At 62.8% G+C, this 22,346-nt stretch overlaps 2 protein-coding genes and 1 long non-coding RNA gene across 14 annotated transcripts in view; 2 read left to right on the plus strand and 1 right to left on the minus strand.

The window, feature by feature from the left end:
- The window catches only part of AP2A1 (adaptor related protein complex 2 subunit alpha 1), a 30,557-nt gene extending 27,496 nt beyond the window's left edge, over positions 1-3,061 (minus strand). For both annotated transcript variants that reach the window (XM_070063020.1, XM_070063019.1), the window contains exon 1: positions 2,850-3,061. In XM_070063020.1, coding sequence (XP_069919121.1) covers positions 2,850-2,916 — 67 coding nt within the window. In that variant the 5' untranslated portion in view covers positions 2,917-3,061. The remainder of the gene's footprint in view (positions 1-2,849) is intronic.
- Positions 3,062-3,886: 825 nt separating this feature from the next.
- Positions 3,887-6,088, plus strand: LOC138846648 (uncharacterized). Its single transcript, XR_011384180.1, has 2 exons — positions 3,887-4,133; positions 4,643-6,088. It is a non-coding gene; the product is annotated as an uncharacterized lncRNA (long non-coding RNA).
- A 3,806-nt stretch (positions 6,089-9,894) lies between these two features.
- Positions 9,895-21,847, plus strand: TSKS (testis specific serine kinase substrate). Of its 11 annotated transcripts, none has more exons than XM_070063054.1 (11): positions 9,896-10,157; positions 10,396-10,621; positions 17,641-17,736; positions 17,865-17,948; positions 18,124-18,234; positions 18,618-18,904; positions 19,360-19,554; positions 19,813-19,986; positions 20,329-20,464; positions 21,374-21,572; positions 21,668-21,847. In XM_070063054.1, the coding sequence occupies exons 1-11, from the start codon at positions 9,988-9,990 to the stop codon at positions 21,700-21,702; spliced, it is 1,713 nt and encodes a 570-aa protein (XP_069919155.1). In that variant the 5' UTR covers positions 9,896-9,987; the 3' UTR covers positions 21,703-21,847. The 11 variants fall into 11 exon arrangements, 9 of the variants coding, with proteins under 9 accessions (XP_069919155.1, XP_069919152.1, XP_069919157.1 ...); XM_070063051.1 differs by having other exon boundaries at positions 9,897-10,157; positions 21,374-21,541; XM_070063056.1 differs by having other exon boundaries at positions 9,897-10,157; positions 21,417-21,572.
- The last annotated feature ends 499 nt before the right edge of the window (positions 21,848-22,346 follow it).

Here is a 22,346-nt window from a genome sequence, read left to right on the forward strand (position 1 = left end):
AAGGCCCGTCCTCCCTGTGGCCCTGTCCGCCTTCTCCCCCTAAACAAACCTCCGGTGCTCTCCTTAGCTGCCTCCTGGCCTCCAAGTCCCTCCTACACTCCTGGACGAGCCTGCCTCAGGGCCTTTGCACAGGCCGCATCCTGTGCCTGGACAGCAGGCCTACCTTGCCCACCAAACTGGATTCTCTGCCCAGTGTCGCCTTTGCAGGGAGAGACCAGGCACCACTCCTACCCCACCCCGCACCCCGTGACGCCCCTGTCCCGGGTGGACGCCTGGCACACTTGCTGTGTGCTGGCCCGTGGGACAGGTGCTCCACAGGGCAGGGGCCCCGTCACCCACAACAGTGCTCAGCACTCAGCAGGTGCCCACTGAAGACCCCTCCCTTCATCCACGCATTCAGTCAGGGAACAAACTTATCCTGAGGCCTCCCGCAGCCGGCACAGAACTGGGGACCCAGCCAGCGCCCCCCTCAGCAGCCTGGCCCACCGCTGGGGCCCCAGATAGCAGGCAGCGGGGCCGGGCCCAGAGCAGCTCCCTGTCAGATAACTGACTCGGCAGGATCCCGCTCCAGGCCCTCGGGCCAGGCCTCTCCCCCTCTGCATGGGCAGAACTGGCCCTTCCTCTCCCTTCCTCTTCCTCTTTCTAGATGCCTTCCAGACACCCCCCCCCCCCAGCTCTGAGCCCTGCCTCGTCCACCCCTCTCCCCATGATCCGCTCTTGCCTGGAATCACCCCCCCACCCCCACCCCGAGCTCTCAGGACAAACACCAGCCTGGCCCTGCCCACCTGGCCAGCGTCAGACACGCAGGCCTTGCTCAGAGGCCCGGGCCGGCCTCAGGACCTTGGCACCTGCCAGCCTTCTGCCGTCCCCACGTGTCTCCACTACACGTGGCCTGGCTCGCTCCCCACATCCTGCCCGCGCGGCTCCCAGCGGCTCCGGCGAAGCAGAGCCTCCCTGGGCTCTCTGGCCAGACACAGCCCCCGTTCTCTCAACGTCACGGCCCTCACTGGCCTCAGGACAGCGGCAAATGCCTTCCACTCTCCAGGGAGAAAAGTGAGCTCCAATTCACAGGCCGCGAGACGCACCCTTTGAAAGCGCACAGTCCCATGGCCTCCGGACACTCAGAGCTGGGCAGGCAGCCCCCTGCCCAATCCCAGGACGCTGTCACCCCCGAGGAGCCCGCAAGCCGGGGCGGCCACTGCCCTGTCCTGCGGGCCACCTCCACGGAACCAAGTGACAGAGTCCTCAGGGCCCAGTGGCCGGTACTCAGCCTCTTCCCGGGGTGGCCCACCACGTCCAGCCTCCACGCCTCCTCCCCCGTGGGGCTGGGAGCCTCGGGGTCCCCTGCACCATCACGAACCCCAGAACACAGCGGCGCAGCACACCACCGGCTGAGAAGGGACAGGGCCCTCCCTGACGGGCTCCCCCGCGCCTGGTGCTGGGGCCCCACCTCCCGGGGCCTGTGGGACACCTTCTTGTCATTCCTTCCCCAGCCCCCCAAGCCCTCAAAACGAACCCCAAACCCGACCAGTCCCCTCTCGGCCCTGCGGGGCATCGGCCTCGCCTCCAGCGCCGGTTTCTCTCCCAGCAGCCGCGGGAATGATTTTCAAACAGGGGAGACTGAGGGCTCACCAGGGCCCTGGCCACTCTGCCTGCCGCTCGCTCCCGTGAGCACGGCCCAAGCAGGCGGCCGCCCCAGGACCCGGCAGCCCCCCCCCCCCCCCCGTTATCCTTCTTCTCGGCACCAGCCCGGTCCAGCAGGGCCTCGTCCCGCCTTGCCCGCCTTGCCTTCCCGCACCAAGCAGGGAGCGAAGTTTGCAGACAAGAACACCGGGCCCCAGAGGGTTAAATGATGGGCGAGGGCCCCCCTCCTCGCAGGGCCCCCCGAAGCGCCCGCACCCCCCTGCACCCCCTTTCTATCAACCACACCATCCCTCCCTCCGCTGACACCCTACGGCCTCCCTAGTGCTCACGGTGCACCTGCCACGCACTGCTCAGCTCCGGACGCGCCCCGGGCCCTCCCCGATGCAGCCGCACCTGCCAGGGCCCCGCGAGGGCTGCCCCCACCCTCCGCCAAGGTCACTCAGCTCCCGGAGCTGCTGCCCTCGAACCCAAGCCCCCGCGGACGGCGCCAGCAGCCGCTCCCGGGAACTGCCCGGCCGCCGGGATCACAGTCCCCAGACAGGGAAGGGCTCCGACCCGGGCCCGGCCGCTCCCTGACCCCTGACCCCTCGCTCTCTCTCCAGGACCAGGCTTCCCGCCCCCGCCCCCAGGTTTGCAATCTCTCCCACAAGCCCTGAGCACCCTGACCCCTCCTGGAGGCCTGGGCACCCCCCTCTGACACGGGCCCTAAGCACCCACTCCCCGGGCCCCCGATCCGGGAGTCCCTCCTGCCCCCTCTGGCCCCTGTCCACCCTCCGCCGGCCCGAGGCCCTCCCCAGCGGCTCTCCGCGGCCCCCGCACTCCTGCGCCGCCCATCGCTCCCCGGTCCCGCTCCGTCCCTGACACCCCCTCAGCCCGGCTCCCGTAGGCCCCCCGCGCAGGGGTCTCCGAGCCAGCATCTGTAAGGGCGCCCCTGCCTCTCCACCGCTCCCGGGGGGCACCTCCACGCCTCCGTCCCCGGGACCTGTCCAACGTCTTCCCCTTCCCGACCCACCCGGGGCCTCGAACCCTCCGCGTCGTCACCTCCTGAGGCGCCTCATGACACCCCTGCCCCCTCCCCCCGAAGTTCCCCCCGCCGCCCCTGCAGGGGCGCTGGACCCCGCCCGGTCCCTCGGTGACCCCCAAACCCCCGCGTTCCACGCTGCCCCCTCCCCCGCGTCTCCCGTGTCCCCCCGCCGCGAGCTCACAGTTCCGGATGTCGGAGATGAATACGGCGAGCCCCCGCATCCCATCGCCCTTGGACACGGCCGGCATGATGGCGGTGGTGTCGGCTCCAGGCCTGGCCGGACGGGGCACGGCACAGCGGGCGCTGGCAGGCGGGCACCGGGCGGAAAGGACCCCCAGGCAGCGCCGAGGAGCCGAGCCGGCCGAGGGGGAGGGCGGGCGGGCGGGCCGTGGCACCGCCCCTGACCCCTCCCCGCCTCTTCGCCCGGGGCAGCTCTCGGCTGCCCATTGGATGTGGAGACTGCCGCTCAGACGCGGGCTCGCCCCCGACTCCCTCTTCCATTGGTCTCAAGGCAAAGGCACGCCACTACGATTGGTCCAGTACACCGCTATTTCCGTTCGGGAGCGAGGGGGAGGGGGCGTTGCCCGAGAGACGGGCGGGGTTCCATTACGCACTATAGGACCGCCCCCTTCGCGCGGCCGAGTCCAGCGCTGATTGGATCTGGCCCCTCTCCACGGGGAGAGGGAGGGACGGAAGGAGGGCGGGGGAGAAAGCGCATGAGAAGGCGGGACTTGGGTTGACCGGAACCAATGGGCGGGTAGACCGCCCCCGCAGGCGTCGCGCATTCGCGGGGCGTGTCCTGCTTCCGCTCTCTATTGGACAGTTGTGGGGGCGGGCGAAGCGCGACCATTGGTGGAGAAGGAAAAAAAGAAGGGGGTGTTATTCAGCTGGGCTGGGATAGGTGGAGCGAGGCCTGCAATTCCCTGCTGCAGAGCAGGGGCTGGGCGGGGCGAGACGGCGTGAGGTGTCGACTGCGCAGGCGTCAATGTGTGGCCTTTGCCCCGCCCGCAGCCCTAGGGCCCTAATCCCCTTCCGGGAAGCCTGGCTGGGCCCTGCCTCGCTGCGCGGCCCCCGCGTGTGGATCTGACGCGTCGGGAGACCTGGGCTCCCGGAGGGGCAGGACCTGTTGTTACTCCGTCCTGGCGAGAGGCTGAGTGACGCAGACGTGGAGGAACCCGAACTTAATCCTATTTTAGCGTCTCGCTGCGCATGCTCCGCCCCCTGTCCCCGCCAGCCGCGATGGAGCCGGACGACCCCGGTGGACAGCGGGCAAGGGGCTGCGGCCCGACCCTGCCGCCCCACGCCGCCTCCCGGGGGGCTCGGGCCCGTCGGCTGCCAGACCCCCGGCGCCCCGGGCTGCTGAGAAATTTGGGGCCAAGGGCGCGGGGAGGGCCGTTCCTCCAGCCCTGGACCTGCCGCCCTCCTGTGACCTGGGGAGCGGGGCCTCCGGGAATGAGCCCGCGGGGTGCGTCTCGGGCGCTGGCGGTCGGGTCGGGGGTGCAAGCGGGAAGAGCAGGTGGATCCGTCCGCCGGGGCTGCCTGGCTTGGGGGCAAGCCCGTGCTGGATTCTAGGATGGCCAGCTCAGGCTGTGCACCGACAGGGAGAGTCCATTTCTAACAGCTCAGGGCGAAAGTAGAAATTCGTAGTGCCCAGACTTGCAGAGGAAACCCTTTCTTATGGGGAGCTGTGTTCAGTGTTCCAGGGACTGGGCGAGAAGAACCCCATCAAATACACACACACTGGGGAGCATATGGGATGCTGGGGCGAGGGAAGCCCACGCAGCCTTTATAGATGCCCCTCCCCGGAAGGGGGCACTGGCAGAGCCTCCCACAGGAGCCCCCGGGCTGGCCGCTGGCCCGGGAGAAGCCCTGGGAGCCCCGATACTCGTCATTTCCAGCTTATTCTGACTACTCTTTTTTTTTTTTATGTATGTAAAAGGAAACTGGTGCATTTGAACAATTTCCGTGATACAGGGTTGCCCACGGTAAGCTGGAAACGCCCGGAGCCCAGCTGGCCTGCGGGACACCTGCGCTCTCTGTGGGTTCTGCTGGCGGTGGCCGGGCTGCTGGCGGCGCGCGGAGTCGGGGAGCCAGCCCCGAGCTGCAGCCTCTGCCGACCTCGGCTGCTGTCTGCCATCGCGAGGGCAGACCACCGTGTGCCGGACCTCCTCCAAACAGCGTCATCCCAGCACGGTCTACACCCCGATTCCGCCCTGTCTCAGCACACCTTGCTCCACACAGCTCCCTCGCCACACGCTCACGGTGGTCGGCCTGGCAGGGACCCTCAGACCCGAGCAAGGCCCTTCGGGGTCTCAGGGGCTGCACGCAGCCCCTACCCGCGTGGAGTGAGTCAGCGGGTGGCCGGAAGCTCCGGCCCACTCGGTGTGGAGACTTAAAGCCAGGACATGCACTCCAGGGTCCGGATGAGGTCCGGGCAAGTCCTCGCTGGTTTTAAGATGGAATGTTAGGCCGGCGCCACGGCTCACTAGGCTAATCCTCCACCTTGCTGCGCCAGGTTCTAGTCCCAGTCGGGGCGCCGGATTCTGTCCCAGTTGCCCCTCTTCCAGGCCAGCTCTCTGCTGTGGCCCGGGAGTGCAGTGGAGGATGGCCCAGGTGCTTGGGCCCTGCACCCGCATGGGAGACCAGGAGAAGCACCTGGCTCCTGCCATCGGATCAGCACGGTACGCCGGCCGCAGCGCGCCGGCCGCAGCGGCCATTGGAGGGTGAACCAACGACAAAGGAAGACCTTTCTCTCTGTCTCTCTCACTGTCCACTCTGTCTGTCAAAAAAAAAAAAAAGATGGAATGTTGAGAGGGAACCCCAAGAGCCCACCAAGACACCCACGCGTTGAACCACCAATGAGTCTAAGGTGGAGCAAATCAACTTGAGTTTCCTCACATTCACCCCCAGTCTTCCGGTTTGGCACATGGGCCCTCCCCTGACCATCCAGCGCCCCTGCAGGAACCCCCTGCTGTCCCTCACCCCAAACCAGAGCTGGCCACCTGCCTCCATCGCGCCTCTGCCCACACAGGCGCCGGCGTTGCCCCCTCCTGCTTGGGTCTGCCCTCCCGGCTGGTCACTCCCAGTCTAATCTCCATACGCACCCAGGGTCCTTCTGAAAACGCCAGTCAGCAGCCAGCACGGTGGCACTTGAGAGGCTTAGACCTCTTGAAAAACACCTGTTCGAGTCCCGGCTGCTCTGCTTCCAATCCGGCTTCCTGCTAAAGCCCTGGGAAGGCAGCAGAGGATGGCCCAAGTACTTGGGCCCCTGCACCCACGTGGGAGACCCGGATGGAGCTCCAGGCTCCTGGCTTTGGCCTGGACCCACCATTTGGGGAGTGCATGAGTGGATGGAAGATCTCCTCGCTCTGTCACTTTGCCTTTATTTATTTATTTTGCCTAAATAAATAAGTATTGTTTTAAACGCCATGTCCTTTCTCCAGATAAAAGATCATCACTGTCCCCCGAGACTCCTGGCCACGGACACTCCGGCCCCGCCCATTCTGCCTCACAGCTCCGTCATGCTGGCCTCCCCCCGGGCCGTCCCACCCCTCCTCCTACAGTCCTTGAAGCAACCCCTGTCTGCCCTCCCCTGTCCTTCCCAAATACATCCTCCAGCAGACGCCGCCCGACAACAGTTCCCCTCCCTTCAGGGCGCTCGGCTTTGCGCTGGTGCCAGGATGCCAGGCCCGGGGCCGGAGCTGCCCTTGGGTTTTGACTGCTGGTCTTTCTGGGCTAGGATGTGCGGCAGGTGCCTCTCTCCCGGAGCTCGGCACGGGAAGCAGCCGGCCCCCTCCGGTGCAGGGCTGTGTTGCTGAGGTGGGCTCCCGGGGCAGGTTAGGTGGATTCAACATGGTTTTTACTTAGTCAGCATTTTCAACTAAGGATGGGTTTATGGGGGAGCTGAGGGGGTCAGACAAGAGGCAGCTGTAATTTTTTTTTTTTTAATTTATTTGACAGGCAGAGTTAGACAGTGAGAGAGAGAGACAGAGAGAAAGGTCTTCCTTCCGTTGGTTCACTCCCCAAGTGGCCGCAACGGCCGGAGCTACGCTGATACGAAGCCAGGAGCCAGGTGCTTCTCCTGGTCTCCCATGGGGTGCAGGGCCCAAGCACTTGGGCCATCCTCCACTGCCCTCCTGGCCACAGCAGAGAGCTGGCCTGGAAGAGGGGCAACCGGCACAGAACCGGTGCCCATATGGGATGCTGGCGCTGCAGGCAGAGGATTAATCAAGTGAGCCACGGCGCCGGCCCTGCAGCTGTAATTTTAAGGTGTTATATTGGGGCTGCCGCCTGCGGTGCTGACATCCCATATGGGTGCTGGTTCGAGTCCCAGCTGCTCCACTTCCGATCCAGCTCCCTGCTGTGGCCTGGGAAAGCAGTAGAAGATGGCCCAGGGCCTTGGGCCCCTGCACCTGTGTGGGAGACCTGGAAGAAGCTCCTGGCTTCCAATCTGTACATCTCTAGCCATTGCTGCCACCTGGGGAGTAAATCAGCAGATGGAAGACCTCCCTCTCTGCCTCGGCCTCTCTGTAACTCTGCCTTTCAAATACATAAATAAATCTTTTTTAAAAAGCAGTGTTATAGAAACTTCCAGATGCCCCGAAGTAGAGAGGCGTCTGTACCCCCGTCTGGCTGGCTCCAGCGGCGATCAGCCTGCGACCTTCACTGTGTCAGCTGCAGTCCCGTCCGCCTCACTTCCTCACCCCCACCGGCTTGTTCTAAAGCAGGTCCCTCTCATCTTACTATGTCATCTCTTTTTTAAAAAAGATTACTCGAAAGGCTGAGTCAGAGAGAGAGGTCTTCTTCCGCTGATTCACTCCCCAAATGGCCTCAACAGCCAGGCTGAGCCAGCGGCTGGAGCTCCATCCAGGTCTCCCACGCGGGTGCAGGGCCCGAGCACGTGGGCCGTCTTCTACTGCTCTCCCAGAAGCATTAGCAGGGGGCTGGATCGGAAGTGGAGCAGCCAGGACTCGAACCAACACCCATATGGGATGCTAGAGTCACAGGTGGTGGCTTAACACACTGCACAACACCAGGCCCTACTTCATCTGACCACGCAGTTATCTTCCCCAATATTCTAGTGCTTTTTCTCACATTTTTGACGGCATGCTTTAAAAAAAAAAATGAGGCCGGCGCCGCGGCTCACTAGGCTAATCCTCCAGCTTGCAGCGCCGGCACACTGGGTTCTGGTCCCAGTCGGGGCGCCGGATTCTGTCCCGGTTGCCCCTCTTCCAGGCCAGCTCTCTGCTGTGGCCCGGGAGGGCAGTGGAGGATGACCCAAGTGCTTGGGCCCTGCACCCCATGGGAGACCAGGAGAAGTACCTGGCTCCTGCCATCGGATCAGCGCGGTGCACCGGCCACGGCGACCATTGGAGGGTGAACAACGGCAAAGGAAGACCTTTCTCTCTGTCTCTTTCTCTCACTGTCCATTCTGCCTGTCAAAAGAAAGAAAAAAAAAGAGAGACAGACACGTAGAGACAAGAGTTCCCACCTGCGGGTTCACTCCCCAGATGCCCACAAGTGGACGGCAGGAATCTTATTGCTTAGGGCATCACCGCTGCCTACCACAGTGCAAATCAGCAGGAAGCTGGAGCCTGGAGCTGGCGCTGGGAAAATGGAACCCGGGGCCTCCGACGTGGGACGCAGGTGCCTTAACCGCTCGGCCAAAAGCCTGCCGCTTCCCCACGGCTTCACTGTTAGGACTTCCGGGTACCCAGAGTCACCAGCTGTGCCTCCCACCACACTCTGCCCTTGCTCTCCAGGGGGCCCTTGGTATCCTGGGATTCCACATTAGCGCATTCGCCGACCCTGGATCAAAAACGCTTTTCCTAATCATTCCCCAAACATCACGGCGTGGGGACGACGCACACAGCAGGTGCACTACCGACACGCGGGGACGTGGGTAGACCCCACACAATGTGCTGTCCTGTCCGAGGCACTTGTGCATCCACAGATTTTGCTGCCTGGGGGTGGGGGGTGGGGGGGCCTGGAATCCATCCCTGGTGGCTGTGGTTGCCTGGCAACAGAATTTGTCCGTCCCTCACTCCCCACAACAGTCCATCTTGTCTTTCTTTCTTTCTTTCTTTCTTTCTTTCTTTCTTTCTTTCTTTCTTTCTTTCTTTCTTTCTTTCTTTTTTCTTTCTTTTTCTTTTTCTTTTTCTTTTTCTTTTTTTTTGACAGGCAGAGTGGACAGTGAGAGAGAGAGAGAGACAGAGAGAAAGGTCTTCCTTTGCCGTTGTTCACCCTCCAATGGCCGCCGCGGCCAGCGCACCGTGCTGATCCGATGGCAGGAGCCAGGTGCTTCTCCTGTTCCCCCATGGGGTGCAGGGCCCAAGCACTTGGGCCATCCTCCACTGCACTCCCTGGCCACAGCAGAGAGCTGGCCTGGAAGAGGGGCAACCGGGACAGAATCTGGCGCCCCGACCGGTACTAGAACCCGGTATGCCGGCGCCGCAAGGCGGAGGATTAGCCTAGTGAGCTGCTGTGCCGGCCATCATCTTGTGTTTCTAATGCTCGCAGAGTGAGGGATGGACACCTGTGTACCTCATCTGTCCTGGGGTGAACTCCGCCCGCCCCAGGCCAGCTCTGCCCTGGTCCCTGTGCAGGTGGCCTTACTTGGGGAGGGTCTTTGCTGATGACTGGGTTAAGACGAGGTCATGGGGGGGGCATCCTTAAACAGGGGATGTTCAGACAGGGAGGCAGGTGGACAGGCGTCACCAAGCCCCGCCCTGTGTCCCAGCCTCCAGACTGGGGGGGGGGGGGTGCTGTGTTCAAGCTGCTCTGCCCGTGGGACTGTCCCAGCGGCTCCACGAACCTGGTCGCACAGCTCGGTGCTTGGGCCCTGCACCCCATGGGCAGAGTCCCTGCACCGCGGAGGACCTGAGCCCCCAGGGCCCGGGGCGATGGACTCTGACGAATGCCATTCCCGTGCCTCTTCAGCCCGCTTCCGTGCCTGTCACCTGCCCCGGCCCCACTCTCACCTGGTGCGTGCCAGGTCTTCCAGGGCAGCCCCAGGGACTCTGTGAGTCCTCACCCACCATGGTCTCCCAGGTCCCAGGCCAGTGTCAGGGGCCGGCTGACCCCATGGAGCTGACTCCCCTCTCCCACCCCCCGCCTGCGAGCTTGGCTCCTCTTGGGCTTGGAACCGCTGCAGCCGGAAGACTCCACTGAGCCCCTCCCCAGGGGGTGTCTGCAGGCACCCCTCCCTGGGGCCCAGTGGTGGGGTCCTTTGTGAGGCAGGCTGGGGGCGCTGAGGCTGGGAGGGCAGTGGGCTGAGTGAGGTGGCAAGTCTCCCCCTGGGAGCAGGGCCCCCACACGCCATGGCCAGTGTGGTGGTGAAGACGATCTGGCAGTCCAAAGAGATCCACGAGGCCGGGGACCCCCCGGCGGGGGTCGACAGCCGCTGCCAGCTGGTCCCCGAGGCTCCCGGGGGAGTGACCATCCCGGCCAAGGGGATCTCGAAGAAAAAGAAGGCGGTGTCGTTCCACGGGTGGGTTAGTCACGTTGTGTCGGGGACGGACCTGGCGCCCAGCACCGCCCCCGAGAGAGCAGGGTCCCACCGTGGGTGCTGGGGGGAGGGGCAGGGTGGGGTCGAGGAGGATTAAGGCGCCAGGGAGGGGAAGGAAGCAGGCGGTGGAGCAGCAGTCAGGGGCAGAGGGGAGGCTGGAAATGGGGAGGCGGGGAGGGCCGGCCTCCCAGGGCTGCACCCCCAACTTTCTGCTCCCCAGGGTGGAGCCCCGGATGTCCCACGAGCCGATGCACTGGTGTCTGAACCTCAAGCGGTCCTCGGCCTGCACCAACGTGTCCCTGCTCAACCTGGCCGCCGTGGAGCCCACAGACTCCTCCGGGACGGACTCGACCACAGAAGACAGCGGCCCCCTCGTGCTGCCCGGGCCCCCCGCCTCCCCGACGCTTCCCTGGGCTCCGGATGACCCAGACATCACCGAGATACTGGTGAGGGCGGCGCGGCTGGCGTACACGCGGGGCCGGGGCTGGCACTGCACTGGGTTTGCAGTTCAGGAGGTCCTGGTGGCCGACGCCGCAGCTCACTAGGCTAATCATCCGCCTAGCGGCGCCGGCACACCGGGTTCTAGTCCCGGTCGGGGCGCCGGATTCTGTCCCGGTTGCCCCTCTTCCAGGCCAGCCCTCTGCTGTGGCCCGGGAGTGCAGTGGAGGATGGCCCAGGTGCTTGGGCCCTGCACCCCATGGGAGACCAGGAAAAGCACCTGGCTCCTGGCTCCTGCCATCGGATCAGCGCGGTGCGCCGGCCGCATCGCGCTGGCCGCGGCGGCCATTGGAGGGTGAACCAACGGCAAAAGGAAGACCTTTCTCTCTGTCTCTCTCTCTCTCACTGTCCACTCTGCCTGTCAAAAAAAAAAAAAAAAAAAAAAGGAGGTCCTGGTGGCTCTGAGGCCTGGAGGAGCTGTCTCCGTGAAGCTGGTGGGTGGACATTAGTGCGTTAGGCTATTTGTAGATGTGCCGGGCGAGGCTGGGGTCCCAGATGGGAATCGGGGAGCTCCCAGTGTGCTGGGGGCAATGGACGCGGACTGGAGCAGTAAACCCCACGGTGGGTGTGGGGAGTCCCTGAGAAGGGGCCCTCAGAGGATGCTATCAGGGAAAGCTTCCTGGAGGAGGCGGCGTTGAGACCAGGCTTTGATGGATGAGTAGTAGTGGCTCTCTGAGAAGGGTCACCTAAGAATCGGGCAAAACTAACAGGAGAGCAAGAGTGGGCAGGGCCAGAGTTCGGGGCTCTAATTGCACAGCGCTGGGCTGCCCTGGGCCACACGCTCAGAATTAGACCGGCAACCACCACGACCACGGGGATGCTAGAACAAGCTGCCGGCGAGTACTGTGCGCCGTCTCTCTCCTGGGAGCCTCAGTATAGGCATCAGCCAGGGGAGGAAGGGAACGGGCGCGGTCGGGGCGGACACAGGGCCGGAGACGGCTCCTCCCCCCCCCCCGCCCCGCCCCCGTTGCAGCCGGCTGCCTCCCACCACCGCTATTTGAGTCGCATCCCCAGCAGATGGCGACGCCGCAGACAGGGCCCTGGGCAAGCCGGATCAGGGCCAGACGCAGCCGCGAGCTCGCCCGCCGTGAGGCTGCACCGAGCGCCAGCCTCCGAGGGGGCTTCGTGTCCCTGCGCTGCGGGTGGAAATCAGGAGAACAATCAGCCACGGCGAGAGGGGGCAGCAAGAGCAGGAGCTGCGGCCCGCGCGTGAGAAGCCGGGAGGGAGAGCGGGAGAGAGGCAGAGGCAAGAGCAGCCCTGGAGGAGAGAGAGTCGGAGGCCTAGAGAAACAGTGCGCTGTGCAAGCGAGAAGGCGGCCCCGCCCTCTGGAAGGGGACAGAGTGGTCCCTGTCGTGTGTGGCTGGGGGCGTCCTTGAGGCCCCTGTCCCAGAACACTGCTCCTCTGTTGCTACTGTTGACGCTGCCACCCTAAGCACCGGGCCGGGATCATCGGCTGCAGCCCCTCGTTGGCCCTTCCTCATTGCCACTCCTGCGGCAGGAACCCGAGGCGAGCTGTGGCTGGGCACTGCCCCGCCCACTGTCGTGCACAGCAGGTGCCTGGACGGGGACAGGTCTGTCCCAGCGCGGCGGGCGCCCCATCTCACGGCGCTCTTGTCGCCGTGGCCGCCAGGCTGTCACCAGCCCCTCCATCTGCTGTGCGGTACTGACTCAGTGTTGTGGACCAGACCACCAGGACTGAGGACGGCCAGCCCGACTGGGACTGCGGCCCCTGAGCCCGTCCCTCCAGAGCGAGGCGTCCGCTCTTCACCCCGTGCCTCTCTCCAAGGCTACGCCGGGCTGAAGTCAGGAACCCACCCCAGGTCGCCCACATGGGAGGCACAGACCCAAGTGCCTGAGCCTGCCCAGGGTGCACACTAGCAGGAAGCCAGCTCAGAAGCGGAGCAGCCGGGACGCAAACCCCGGCCCTGGGATATGGGACAGCAGCGTCCCGACCACCGCACCAAACACCCGCCCCGTGCATCTGGTTTGTTTTGTTTTTGGTTTGTTTGTTTGTTTGTGACAGGCAGAGTTAGACAGTGAGAGAAAGAGACAGAGAGAAAGGTCTTCCTTCCGCTGGTTCACCCCCCAAATGGCCGCTACGGCTGGCGCTGTGCTGATCCGAAGGCAGGAGCCAGGTGCTTCTCCTGGTCTCCCATGGGGTGCAGAGCCCAAGCACTTGGGCCATCCTCCACTGCCCTTCCGGGCCACAGCAGAGAGCTGGCCTGGAAGAAAGGCAACCGGGACAGAATCCGGTGCCTGGACTGGGACTAGAACCCGGTGTGCCGGCGCCGCAGGCAGAGGATTAGCCTAGTGAGCCGCAGTGCCGGCCCGTGGATCTGTTTTCAACACCACATTTTGGACTTTATCAAATGCTTTTTCTCTAGGCACACGATCTCATGTTTGCCCCTTTATTTTATGACTATGTCCTGTTACATTGATGAATGTCCCTCCGTTGAACCAACCTTGAATTTCTGGGACAAATCTCCCTTGGACAAACCCCTCTATGGACTGTTTGCTAAGGTTCTGTTGACTATTTCTGCAGCTCTCTCCATACAGGATATTGGGTTGTATTTTCTTTCTTTTTTAAATTTTATTTGAGAGACAGAGGGCACTTCCATCCACTGGTTCTCTCCACAAATGCCAGCAATGGCCTGGCTTGGGCCAAAAGCAGGAGCCAGGAGCCCAATCCTGATCTCCCACAAGGGTGGAAGGCAGTACTCGAGCCATCCCCACCGCCTTCCAGGGTCTGCATCAGCTGGAATTTGGAGTCTGAGCTGGAGCTGGGCTAAGAAGGTGCTGCTAAATGGGACGAGGGCACCTTGACCCGTGTCGGAACTGCGAGACTGGGTGCCTCCGTGGCCTGCAGGTCCTGATCTCTCGGCTGGTCCTCGGGGTCTCAGGGCGTCACTGGCCCCACAGATGGAGTTAGGAACTGCCCCCTCCTCTTCTGTGTTCTGGAAACATTTCAGACAGATTGATGTCCATGCTTTAAAAAAAAAAAATCATTGCTAGAATTTGCCAGTGCAGCCATCTGAGGCTGGGCTGTTGTTTGCTGGAAGTGGTTTTATTGTTATTATTTAATTCAGCATCTTTAGACGTCTGTTCAGACTTTCTTATTCTTCTTGGGTTGGTTTTTGCAGTTTATGCTTCTAGGCATTTTCCCATTTCATTCAGGTTACTCTCCGGCCGGCAAATGGTGCTTCATAGCGTCCTCTGTAGTCCTCCCTCCCTTCCTTCTTGGTCTGCCCCTGTGTGGTTGGCAGCAATGCCCGTCCTGCCTCCCTTCCTTCTTGGTCTGCCCCTGTGTGGTTGGCAGCAATGCCCCCCTTTCCTTCCTGATATTCCGGAACTTAAGTGTCCTCTCCTTCTTTCTTATCCAGTCTAGCTAAAGATTTGTCAAGATTGCCCATCTTCTCAGTAGACACGTTTCTGGTTTTAATTTCTCTGTTCTTTGTATACTCTACTGCATTTCTTCCCTTGTGCTGGTGTTTGTTCCTTCCGCTAGCTTTGGTTTTGGTTTGCTCCTGTTGGAGTTTCTTTTTTGTAAAATTTATTTTTTGAAAGTCAGAGAGAGAGAGAGAGAGAGAGAGAGAGAGAGAGAGAGAGAGACCATCTATACTGCTGCACTCCCCAAATGCCTGTAGTGGCCAGGCCTGGGCTGAAGCCAGGAGGTAGGGTTTAACCACTTGGGCCATCACCTTCTGCAGCCCAGGGTCTGCACTAGCAGGAGGCTGGAATCAAACCCAAGCACTCAGATGTGGGTGTGCACAGCCTAACCAACACCCCGACTGCAAGGCCAAACATGCACCCCACCCCACCCCCACTTTGTCCTAGTTTCTTTTTTTTTCTAAGATTTTATTTTTGGAAGACAGAGTGACAGAGAGGAAGAGACAGAGATTGTCCATCTGCGGGTTCACTCCCTAAATGCCTGCCATGGGCCAGGCCAAAGCCAGGAGCCAGGAGCTCCACCCAGGTCTCCCAAGTGGGCGGCAGGGACCAAGTACTCGGGCCATGATCTGCTGCACCCACGGTGAATTAGCAGGGAGCTGGACAGGAAGCAAAGACCAGCACGGACTCCCAGCAGGCAGTGCGATGGGGGACGCAGGCCTCCTAAGTGGTGGTTTCCCCAGGCCCCTCCCTTAATTTTTAATTCCATCCTGCGGAGGAGAGGTGCACACACACCTGTGGTTCCGACCTAGCGAGACCTGTTCCGCGGCTATGTGTGCATCCTGCAGACTGTCCCCGGGCGCTGGGGAAGAGAGCGGCTCCCGTGCCGGGGGCAGTGTCCCCTGGGAGTCTGAGGGCACTGGCTGGAGCACCCGTCTCTCATTTCCTCGCGGGCCCTCTCTCCCGCTGTTGTCCCCATCCTTCAAAGGCAGGCACGGAAGCCACACGCCACCACTGCTGAGGCACCTCCATCGCCTCTCCGTCCTGTGTTTCCTCCGTGTTATCTGAAACTCTTGGGTGTGGCGTCTTCCTCGTGAAGAACTGGCCTTCTCGTCCCTAGAATCGAGTGCGGCCTTAAAATCTACTCTGCCCTGCACAGGCGCGGATCCAGCAGCTGTGTCTGCATTTTCTCCCCATGTTTCCTTTCAACCACGTAGGCCCTTGCGTCTCCAGGGAGCCTCCCGGTGCTTGGCAGAGCAGTGAAGGCACTGTATCCTCTGGGTGCCCACCTCCTACACTGCAGCACCTGTGTCGGAGCCCAGCTCTGCCCTGATCCCGCTTCCTGCTAACGCACCCCCGAGAGGCTCACGTGGCTGGGCCCCTGCGGCCCACGTCCAGGCCTGGATGCTGCTCCCGGCTCCCGGCTTCTGCCTGGCCCAGCTCCACTGCTATGGGTTGGGTATTTCTGTTTGTCTCTCTCTTTTTTGCTCTGTGACTCTCTGCCTTTCAAATAAAAAATTAAATTTTAAAGTGAGTCTTGGCCAGCGCCGCGGCTCACTAGGCTAATCCTCCGCCTTGCGGCGCCAGCACCCCGGGTTCTAGTCCCGGTCGGGGCGCCAGATTCTGTCCCAGTTGCCCCTCTTCCAGGCCAGCTCTCTGCTGTGGCCCGGGAGTGCAATGGAGGATGGCCCAAGTGCTTGGGCCCTGCACCCCATGGGAGACCAGGAGAAGCACCTGGCTCCTGTCTTCGGATCAGTGCGGTGTGCCGGCCGCAGCGCGGTGGCCATTGGAGGGTGAACCAACGGCAAAGGAAGACCTTTCTCTCTGTCTCTCTCTCTCACTGTCCACTCTGCCTGTCAAAAAATAAATAAATAAACAAAAAATAAATAAAGTGAGTCTCCTTGTAGACAGTTTGTATTTGGATTATGCTGTTTTGTTACCCATTCTGTCAATCTCTTCTTTGGAATATTCGATCCATTTATTATGAATTATTCATTTAAAAAGAAGAGTGGAACACAGATCTTTCATCCACTGGTTCCCTCCCCAAATGCTCACAACAGCTGGGGCTGGGCCAGGCCGAAAGCAGGAGCCATGAACTCCATCCGGGTCTCCCACGTGGGTGGCCGGCATTGCTGCTCCCAGGACACATTAGCAGGGAGCCTGAATGCGGCAGAGCAGCCAGGAGCCGGTGAGCGCCAAGGACCCACGTGCTTGGGCCATCACTCACCGCCCTTCCATGTGCACGAAGGCTGGATCGGCAGCAGAGCGGCTGGGACGCAAACTGGCACTCGTACAAGAGATGGGAGGCCGGCACTGTGGCGCAGCGGGTAAAACCACCACCTGCAGTGCCGGCACCCCATAAGGGCACCGGTTCAAGTCCCGGCTGCTCCACTTCCCATCCAGCTCTCTGCTATGGCCTGGGAAAGCAGTAGGAGATGGCCCAGGTCCTTGGGCCCCTGCACCCGCGTGGGAGACCTGGAGGAAGCTCCTGGCTCCTGGCTTCGGATTGGTGCAGCTCCAGCTATTGCAGCCAGCTGGGGAGTGAACCAGCGGATGGAAGACCTCTCTCTCTCTCTCTCTCTCTCTCTCTGCATCTCCTTCTCTCTCTGTATAACTCTGACTTTCAAATGAATAAATCTTAAAAAAAGAAAGAGAGAGAAGAGGAAGGGGCATCCCAAGCAGTAGCTCCACCCACGGTGCCGCACTATCTGTCCTGATCCTTTTAGTTTAATTACTGATAAGGAGGGCCTTTCTTCTCCCAGCTTGCTATTTATTTTATATGCTGTTAATCAACCCTGCCATCTTTTGTATTAGACTGACATATTCTAGTGTACCACTAGAATTAAATTCCCTTGCCATTTCTCTGACTATATTTTGTGATTTTGTTTTTAATTAAAAAATCATTTATTTGAAAAGTGAGAGACAGAGACGCAGGAAAATCTCCCATTCACTGCCTCACCCCTGAGTGCCTGCAAAAGCCAGGGGCTGGCAACTCAACCCAGGTCTCCCACCTGGGCGCCAGGGACCCCACTGAGTTGCCACCTGCTACCCCCCAGGGCGCACACTAGCAGGTGGCTGGAACGGAAGGCAAAGCCGGCTCTTGAACCTAGGCACTGTGATACAGGTGCAGGCATCCCTAAGAGGCATCTTAATCACTGGGCCAAATGTCCGCCTCCAGGACCCTGGAACTTCATCCGGGTCTCCCACGCGGGTGCAGGGGCCCAGGCACTGGGGCCGTCCTCTGCTGCCCTCCCAGGCGCATCAGCAGGGAGCACCCAGCTAGTTCTTCCACTGTCACCCTGCAGCTCTTGCAAAGGCAGATGTGGGAGGGCTTAGCGGATCCTTTCAGCTCATCACCAGTGCCACATCGGGCCACTTACTCCCTCCCATTGGCTGGAACAGGTCACGTGGTCAGAACCAGCCGGAATATTCAGAATCAAGGACGTGCAGTCCCCACGCCAAGGCCACACAGCCACTCCAAGGCAAAGTCCAGGAGTGAGCAGGGCTTGGCAGCTGCAGAAGGCGTCTCTGAGGGTTGGGGTTCGCCTGAGTGTGTCCCCATCTCCTTCTCTCCTCCAGAGCGGGGTCAACAGCGGACTGGTCCGTGCCAAAGACTCCATCACCAGCTTGAAGGAAAGGACCACGCGGGTCAACCAGCACGTGCAGACCCTGCAGGTAGGAGCCCCCCCCTCATGGTACCGCCCCTTCCTCCAGGGCCAAGCCTCCACATGGTCAGGGGGATCCTGCCTATCACGGGCTGTCCCCGCCGCCTTAGCTGATCCCCCCACCCTTGCACGCCCCAGAGCGAGTGCTCGGTGCTGAGCGAGAACCTGGAGCGAAGGCGGCAGGAGGCCGAGGAGCTGGAAGGATACTGCAGCCAGCTCAAGGTGAGACCCGGGGCCCAGGACCGGGGCGCGGGGCGGGGACAGGGCCGGGAGGAGGCCAGCGCAGGGCCGGTCTGGCCGAGGCGGGAGCCGGGCTGCAGAGCAGACGTGCCGGGGGGAGCCCAGGGCAAAGCAGCGAGGCCGAGGGCCGGCGGGCGGAACTGGAATGGGAAGGCAGGGCCGGCGCCCTGGTGTCCTGACCCAGGAGAACTGCCGGAAGGTGACGCGGTCGGTGGAGGACGCGGAAATGAAGACCAACCTCCTGAAGCAGAACTCCGCCATGCTGGAGGCAAGTGGGCGGGGCGGGGGGGGTCTCAAGGCCGGACGCCCGGGGGCCTGGGGCGCCACCACGTGCCCCTGTCGCTCATGCACACCGGCGCTCCACCAAGAGGGATTCTGATGGGCGCCCCATCCTGCGTGCAGTCACGCACTTGAGCCCGCCCCGTGCACGCGGCCACCGCTGTCCCCCACGCAACCCCGGGGAAGCGCACGGGCCTCTGACACCCAGGAGGCTGGGGGCAGAGGACAGGCACGGGCCACGCCTCCAGCCGGGCCTCGAAGGGTGCGGCTGGTCCGGGCCCGCTCCTCTCCCTCGGGACTCCCGCGCGGACCTGGGGGTGGACGCGTGGGCTGGCCGCAGTGACCGCCCCGCCCTCCCCCACCCGCGCCCAGGAGAAGCTGCGCTACCTCCAGCAGCAGCTGCAGGACGAGACCCCGCGCAGGCAGGAGGCGGAGCTACAGGAGCTGGAGCAGAAGCTGGAAGCCGGCCTCTCCCGGCACGGCCTGGGTCCCGCGGCGCCGCCCCAGGGCTGCTCGGGCCCGCCGGGGAGCCCTGACGAGCCCCCGAGGCCGCGCGGCCTGGCCCCCGGCGGCTGGGGCGTGGGGCCCCGGGCTGGCGAGAGCCCCCACGTGAGCGAGCAGGAGCTGCAGAAGGTGTCCGCCGGCCTCGAGGAGCTGAGGTGCGACGTAGCACGCGGCCCCGGCGAGCGCTAAACCGGGGCGGGCGGGGCTCGAGGGCGGGGCAAGGGGTAGGGAGGTGGGCGGGGCCTCGAGGGGCGGGGCCTGAGCCACGGTGGAGGTGGAGACGGGACTTAGAGAAGGCACCTACAGCGGAGAGCATGCAGGGGGTGCAGCCAGGAGGGGCTGAGGGGACTTGGAAGAACCCGTGTCTTAGGTCTGTGGGTGGCATCTCCTCTCCTAGAGGCGCAGGCCCGGGGTGAGCGATGCCTTGGCAAGGTCCTGCCTGGGGGAGCGGGGTGGAGCTTGGAGCCCTGACAGTGGCAGGGCCGGAATAGCAGATGGGGGAGCTCTGGAGGACAGCAGGGCAGGGGAGAGTGTGGAGATCGGGTGGGAGGCGGGGTCACTGCGGCGTGTCCCAACCCGGCTCCCACCGCACCCCTCTCTGACCCCACAGGAGGGAGGTGTCCTCGCTGACCGCCCGCTGGCACCAGGAGGAGGGCGCCGTGCAGGAGGCCTTGCGGCTGCTCGGGGGGCTGGGCGGCAGGCTGGACGGCTTTCTCGGCCAGTGGGAGCGGGCGCAGCGCGAGCAGGCGCAGACGGCGCGGGGCCTGCAGGAGCTGCGAGGCCGTGCGGACGAACTGTGCACCATGTACGCGAGGGGCGGGGCTGGGGCGGGGCCAAGCCGGGCGGGGCCAATCAAGTGTGCCCGACCAAATACTGACGTGGAGCAGCGCCAATTAAGAGCAAGGGGGCGTGCCCTGCCCAAGGGATGGAACCAATGAGAGAAGTGGGTTCCACACCTTTAAATGACGGGCAGAGGGGCTGGCAGGCAGCGTGCCGGGGACCTGGGGCTGGTAATGGGTGGGGGCCTGGGGGCCTCGCTGCAGCACTGGTCACTCTGCCTCAGGGTGGAGCGGTCGGCCGTATCCGTGGCTTCTCTCAGGAGCGAACTGGAGGGGCTAGGCCCGGTGAAACCGATTCTGGAGGAGCTGGGGCGGCAATTCCAGAACTCCCGAAGGGGGCCCGACCTCTCCGTGACTTTGGATCGGTCCCCTCAAGGCTCCTGCGCCCGCTGCGCCAGGTGAGGGGGCAGGGCCTGCCCCAGGATGCCCTCTGGGCCCCGACGGGCGTTCGCGAAGGGCGGGCGGGAGCTGCGTGCTCTGGGAGCTGCCTCTCCTCCCTTTCAACAAGGGGAAGTCAGTGTCCTGCCAGCTCCGGAAAGGCGTGACAGATACAAACGCAGCACCACGGCATTGTGGGAAATGCACGTTTGGAAACCCAGGGCTGTCTGATGACCTTCGGCAGTGGGGTGCCCAGGGCATTGTGGGGGTGCACACTGCTGCCCTGCGGGACGGCCTCCCGGGTGGCGGAGGCAGGCAGGTCAGTGTGGGGCCTCCTGCATCTGGTACCACCCCTCCCCCAGCCAGGGGCAGCAGTTGTCCACGGAGTCCCTGCAGCAGCTACTGGAGCGAGCACTGACCCCACTGGTGGACGAAGTGAAGCAGAGGGGCCTGGCTCCTGCCTGCCCCAGCTGTCAGAGGCTACACAAGAAGATACTGGTACCAGGCACCACGGGCCACTTCACTGCTGTCAGGACAGGGGGCGGGGGAGACCCGAGCACAGGGGTGTCCCGAATGCATGAGAGGGGGAGGGACAAACAGCTTGGTGCTCATAGGCTCAGTGTTATAGAGCTTGAGTGATGGACATGGGCCCAAAGCATGATGGGACATTGGACAGGTGCATCATGGGACACAGCGTACAGACAGCAGCCTGAAGCTCCAAGGAACAGAGGCCCGGTTTCCTGTAGAGCCGATGAGAGGCAGTCTATGTTTTGGGATCCTAGGAGTCAGATATCCTGGGGTCAGACAGAGGGCCGGGCCACAGGAAGCTACTGCATGAAGGGAAATGGAGCCACAGCGCTTCCTAGGGCGTTGCACTGGTTCCTGGCGCATTATGGAACCTAGAGACTGGTGCATTGTGGGATATTGGCCTAGTGCATGATGGGATATGACTTGAGTGAGGCTGGATGGGAGGTGACATGGCTGCAGGCGCAATGCGGGCGAGGCCCTGGGCTCAGTGCAGTGAGATGGAGAGAACAGAGCACACCGGGGGTCTTGGCGAGATGCCGGCCAGGAGACACGGGGCGGGGAGGGGGGGTCTTGGGAATCATGGGGTACAGAAACTCATGGGATGGTGGGATCATAGGCACGAAAGGCAGGGTGGTCCTGGGCGTTAAGGGACACTGTGATAGCCACGCCCTAGTGCTTGCTGGGACCTAGGTGTGCTTCCGGGGCAGACTGCAGGGCAGCTACAGGGTGAACACACAGTGGGGCTTGGAGGCTGGCGCACTGTGGGGCGCTGGTTGGTCTCAGCCCCGAGGCACTGAAGGGGAGCCTCTGCGGGAGGAGCGCGGGCCCCATGGCACTCTGCCCCTTGCCCTCCGCGACCCAGCTCCCCTCCACCCCCAGCCCGGTCCGGCAAGCCCAGCGGCGCCTACACTCCTCTCCCCAGGAGCTGGAGCGCCAAGCCTTGGCCAAACACGTCAGGGCAGAGGCCCTGAGCTCCACCCTTCGACTGGCCCAAGACGAGGCCTTGCGGGCCAAGAACCTGCTGCTGACGGACAAGATGAAGCCGGAGTGAGGAGGAGGCTGAGGGCATGGGAGGAGGGTGAGGTCTTGGGGGGAAAGGCCTGGCCCCGCCTTCCGCTCCCGTTGCCCCGCACCCGGCCCTGCGGCGCCAACTGCCGGCGGCTATCATTTCAGGGAGAAGGTGGCCGCTCTGGACTACCTGCACTTAAAGATGTGCTCCCTGCACGACCAGATCAGCAGCTTGCCACTTGAGGGCTCCACGGGGACCATGGGGGGAGGAAGCAGCGGGGGGACTCCCCCTAAACGTGGGGGCCCAGCCCCTGAACAATAAATGGCCCCTCATGCTGGCATGAATTCTGTCTCCTTTTTGGCATCAAGGGGGCTGCGTTGTGCACCACGTTCTGTGCCCACCACGACTTGCTTCACCGCCGTCCGGCCGGGGAGGGGCTGATGCTGCTGCGGGCTGAGCATCCTTAGTCCAGGAATCTGAAATGTCGTGAGCGCTGGGTGATGCCCAAGTGGAAAATTCCAAACCTGACCTATGGCGACGGGTCCCGGTCAAAATGCAGGTGCGCCTGAAGGACTGCATGAGGTGACCTCCAGGCTCTGGGTAGAGGCGCGAGTGACACATCGGGAACTTGCTGTTGACAAGTGGGTCCTATTCCCAAACTGCCAACCAGAGAAATCATGGCAAATGCCCTGGAATCGAAAAAAGTCGAGATGGGGCTGGCGGCGTGGCGCAGTGGGTAAAGCTGCTGCCTGCAACATTGGCATCCCATACGGCCACTGGTTCAAGTCCCGGCTGCTCCGCTTCTGATCCAGCTCCCTGCTAATGTGCCTGGGAAAGCAGCGG

Source organism: Oryctolagus cuniculus, chromosome 18 (assembly GCF_964237555.1).
Source record: "Oryctolagus cuniculus chromosome 18, mOryCun1.1, whole genome shotgun sequence".
Lineage (NCBI taxonomy): Eukaryota > Metazoa > Chordata > Mammalia > Lagomorpha > Leporidae > Oryctolagus > Oryctolagus cuniculus.

Coding starts and splice junctions, on each gene's coding strand:
- TSKS (XM_070063049.1), top strand. CDS start 9,988: ATGGCCAGTGTGGTGGTGAAGACGATCTGGCAGTCCAAAGAGATCCAC. Junction 10,158..10,395: donor AAGGCGGTGTCGTTCCACGG/GTGGGTTAGTCA, acceptor TCTGCTCCCCAG/GGTGGAGCCCCGGATGTCCC. Junction 10,622..17,640: donor CAGACATCACCGAGATACTG/GTGAGGGCGGCG, acceptor TCTCTCCTCCAG/AGCGGGGTCAACAGCGGACT.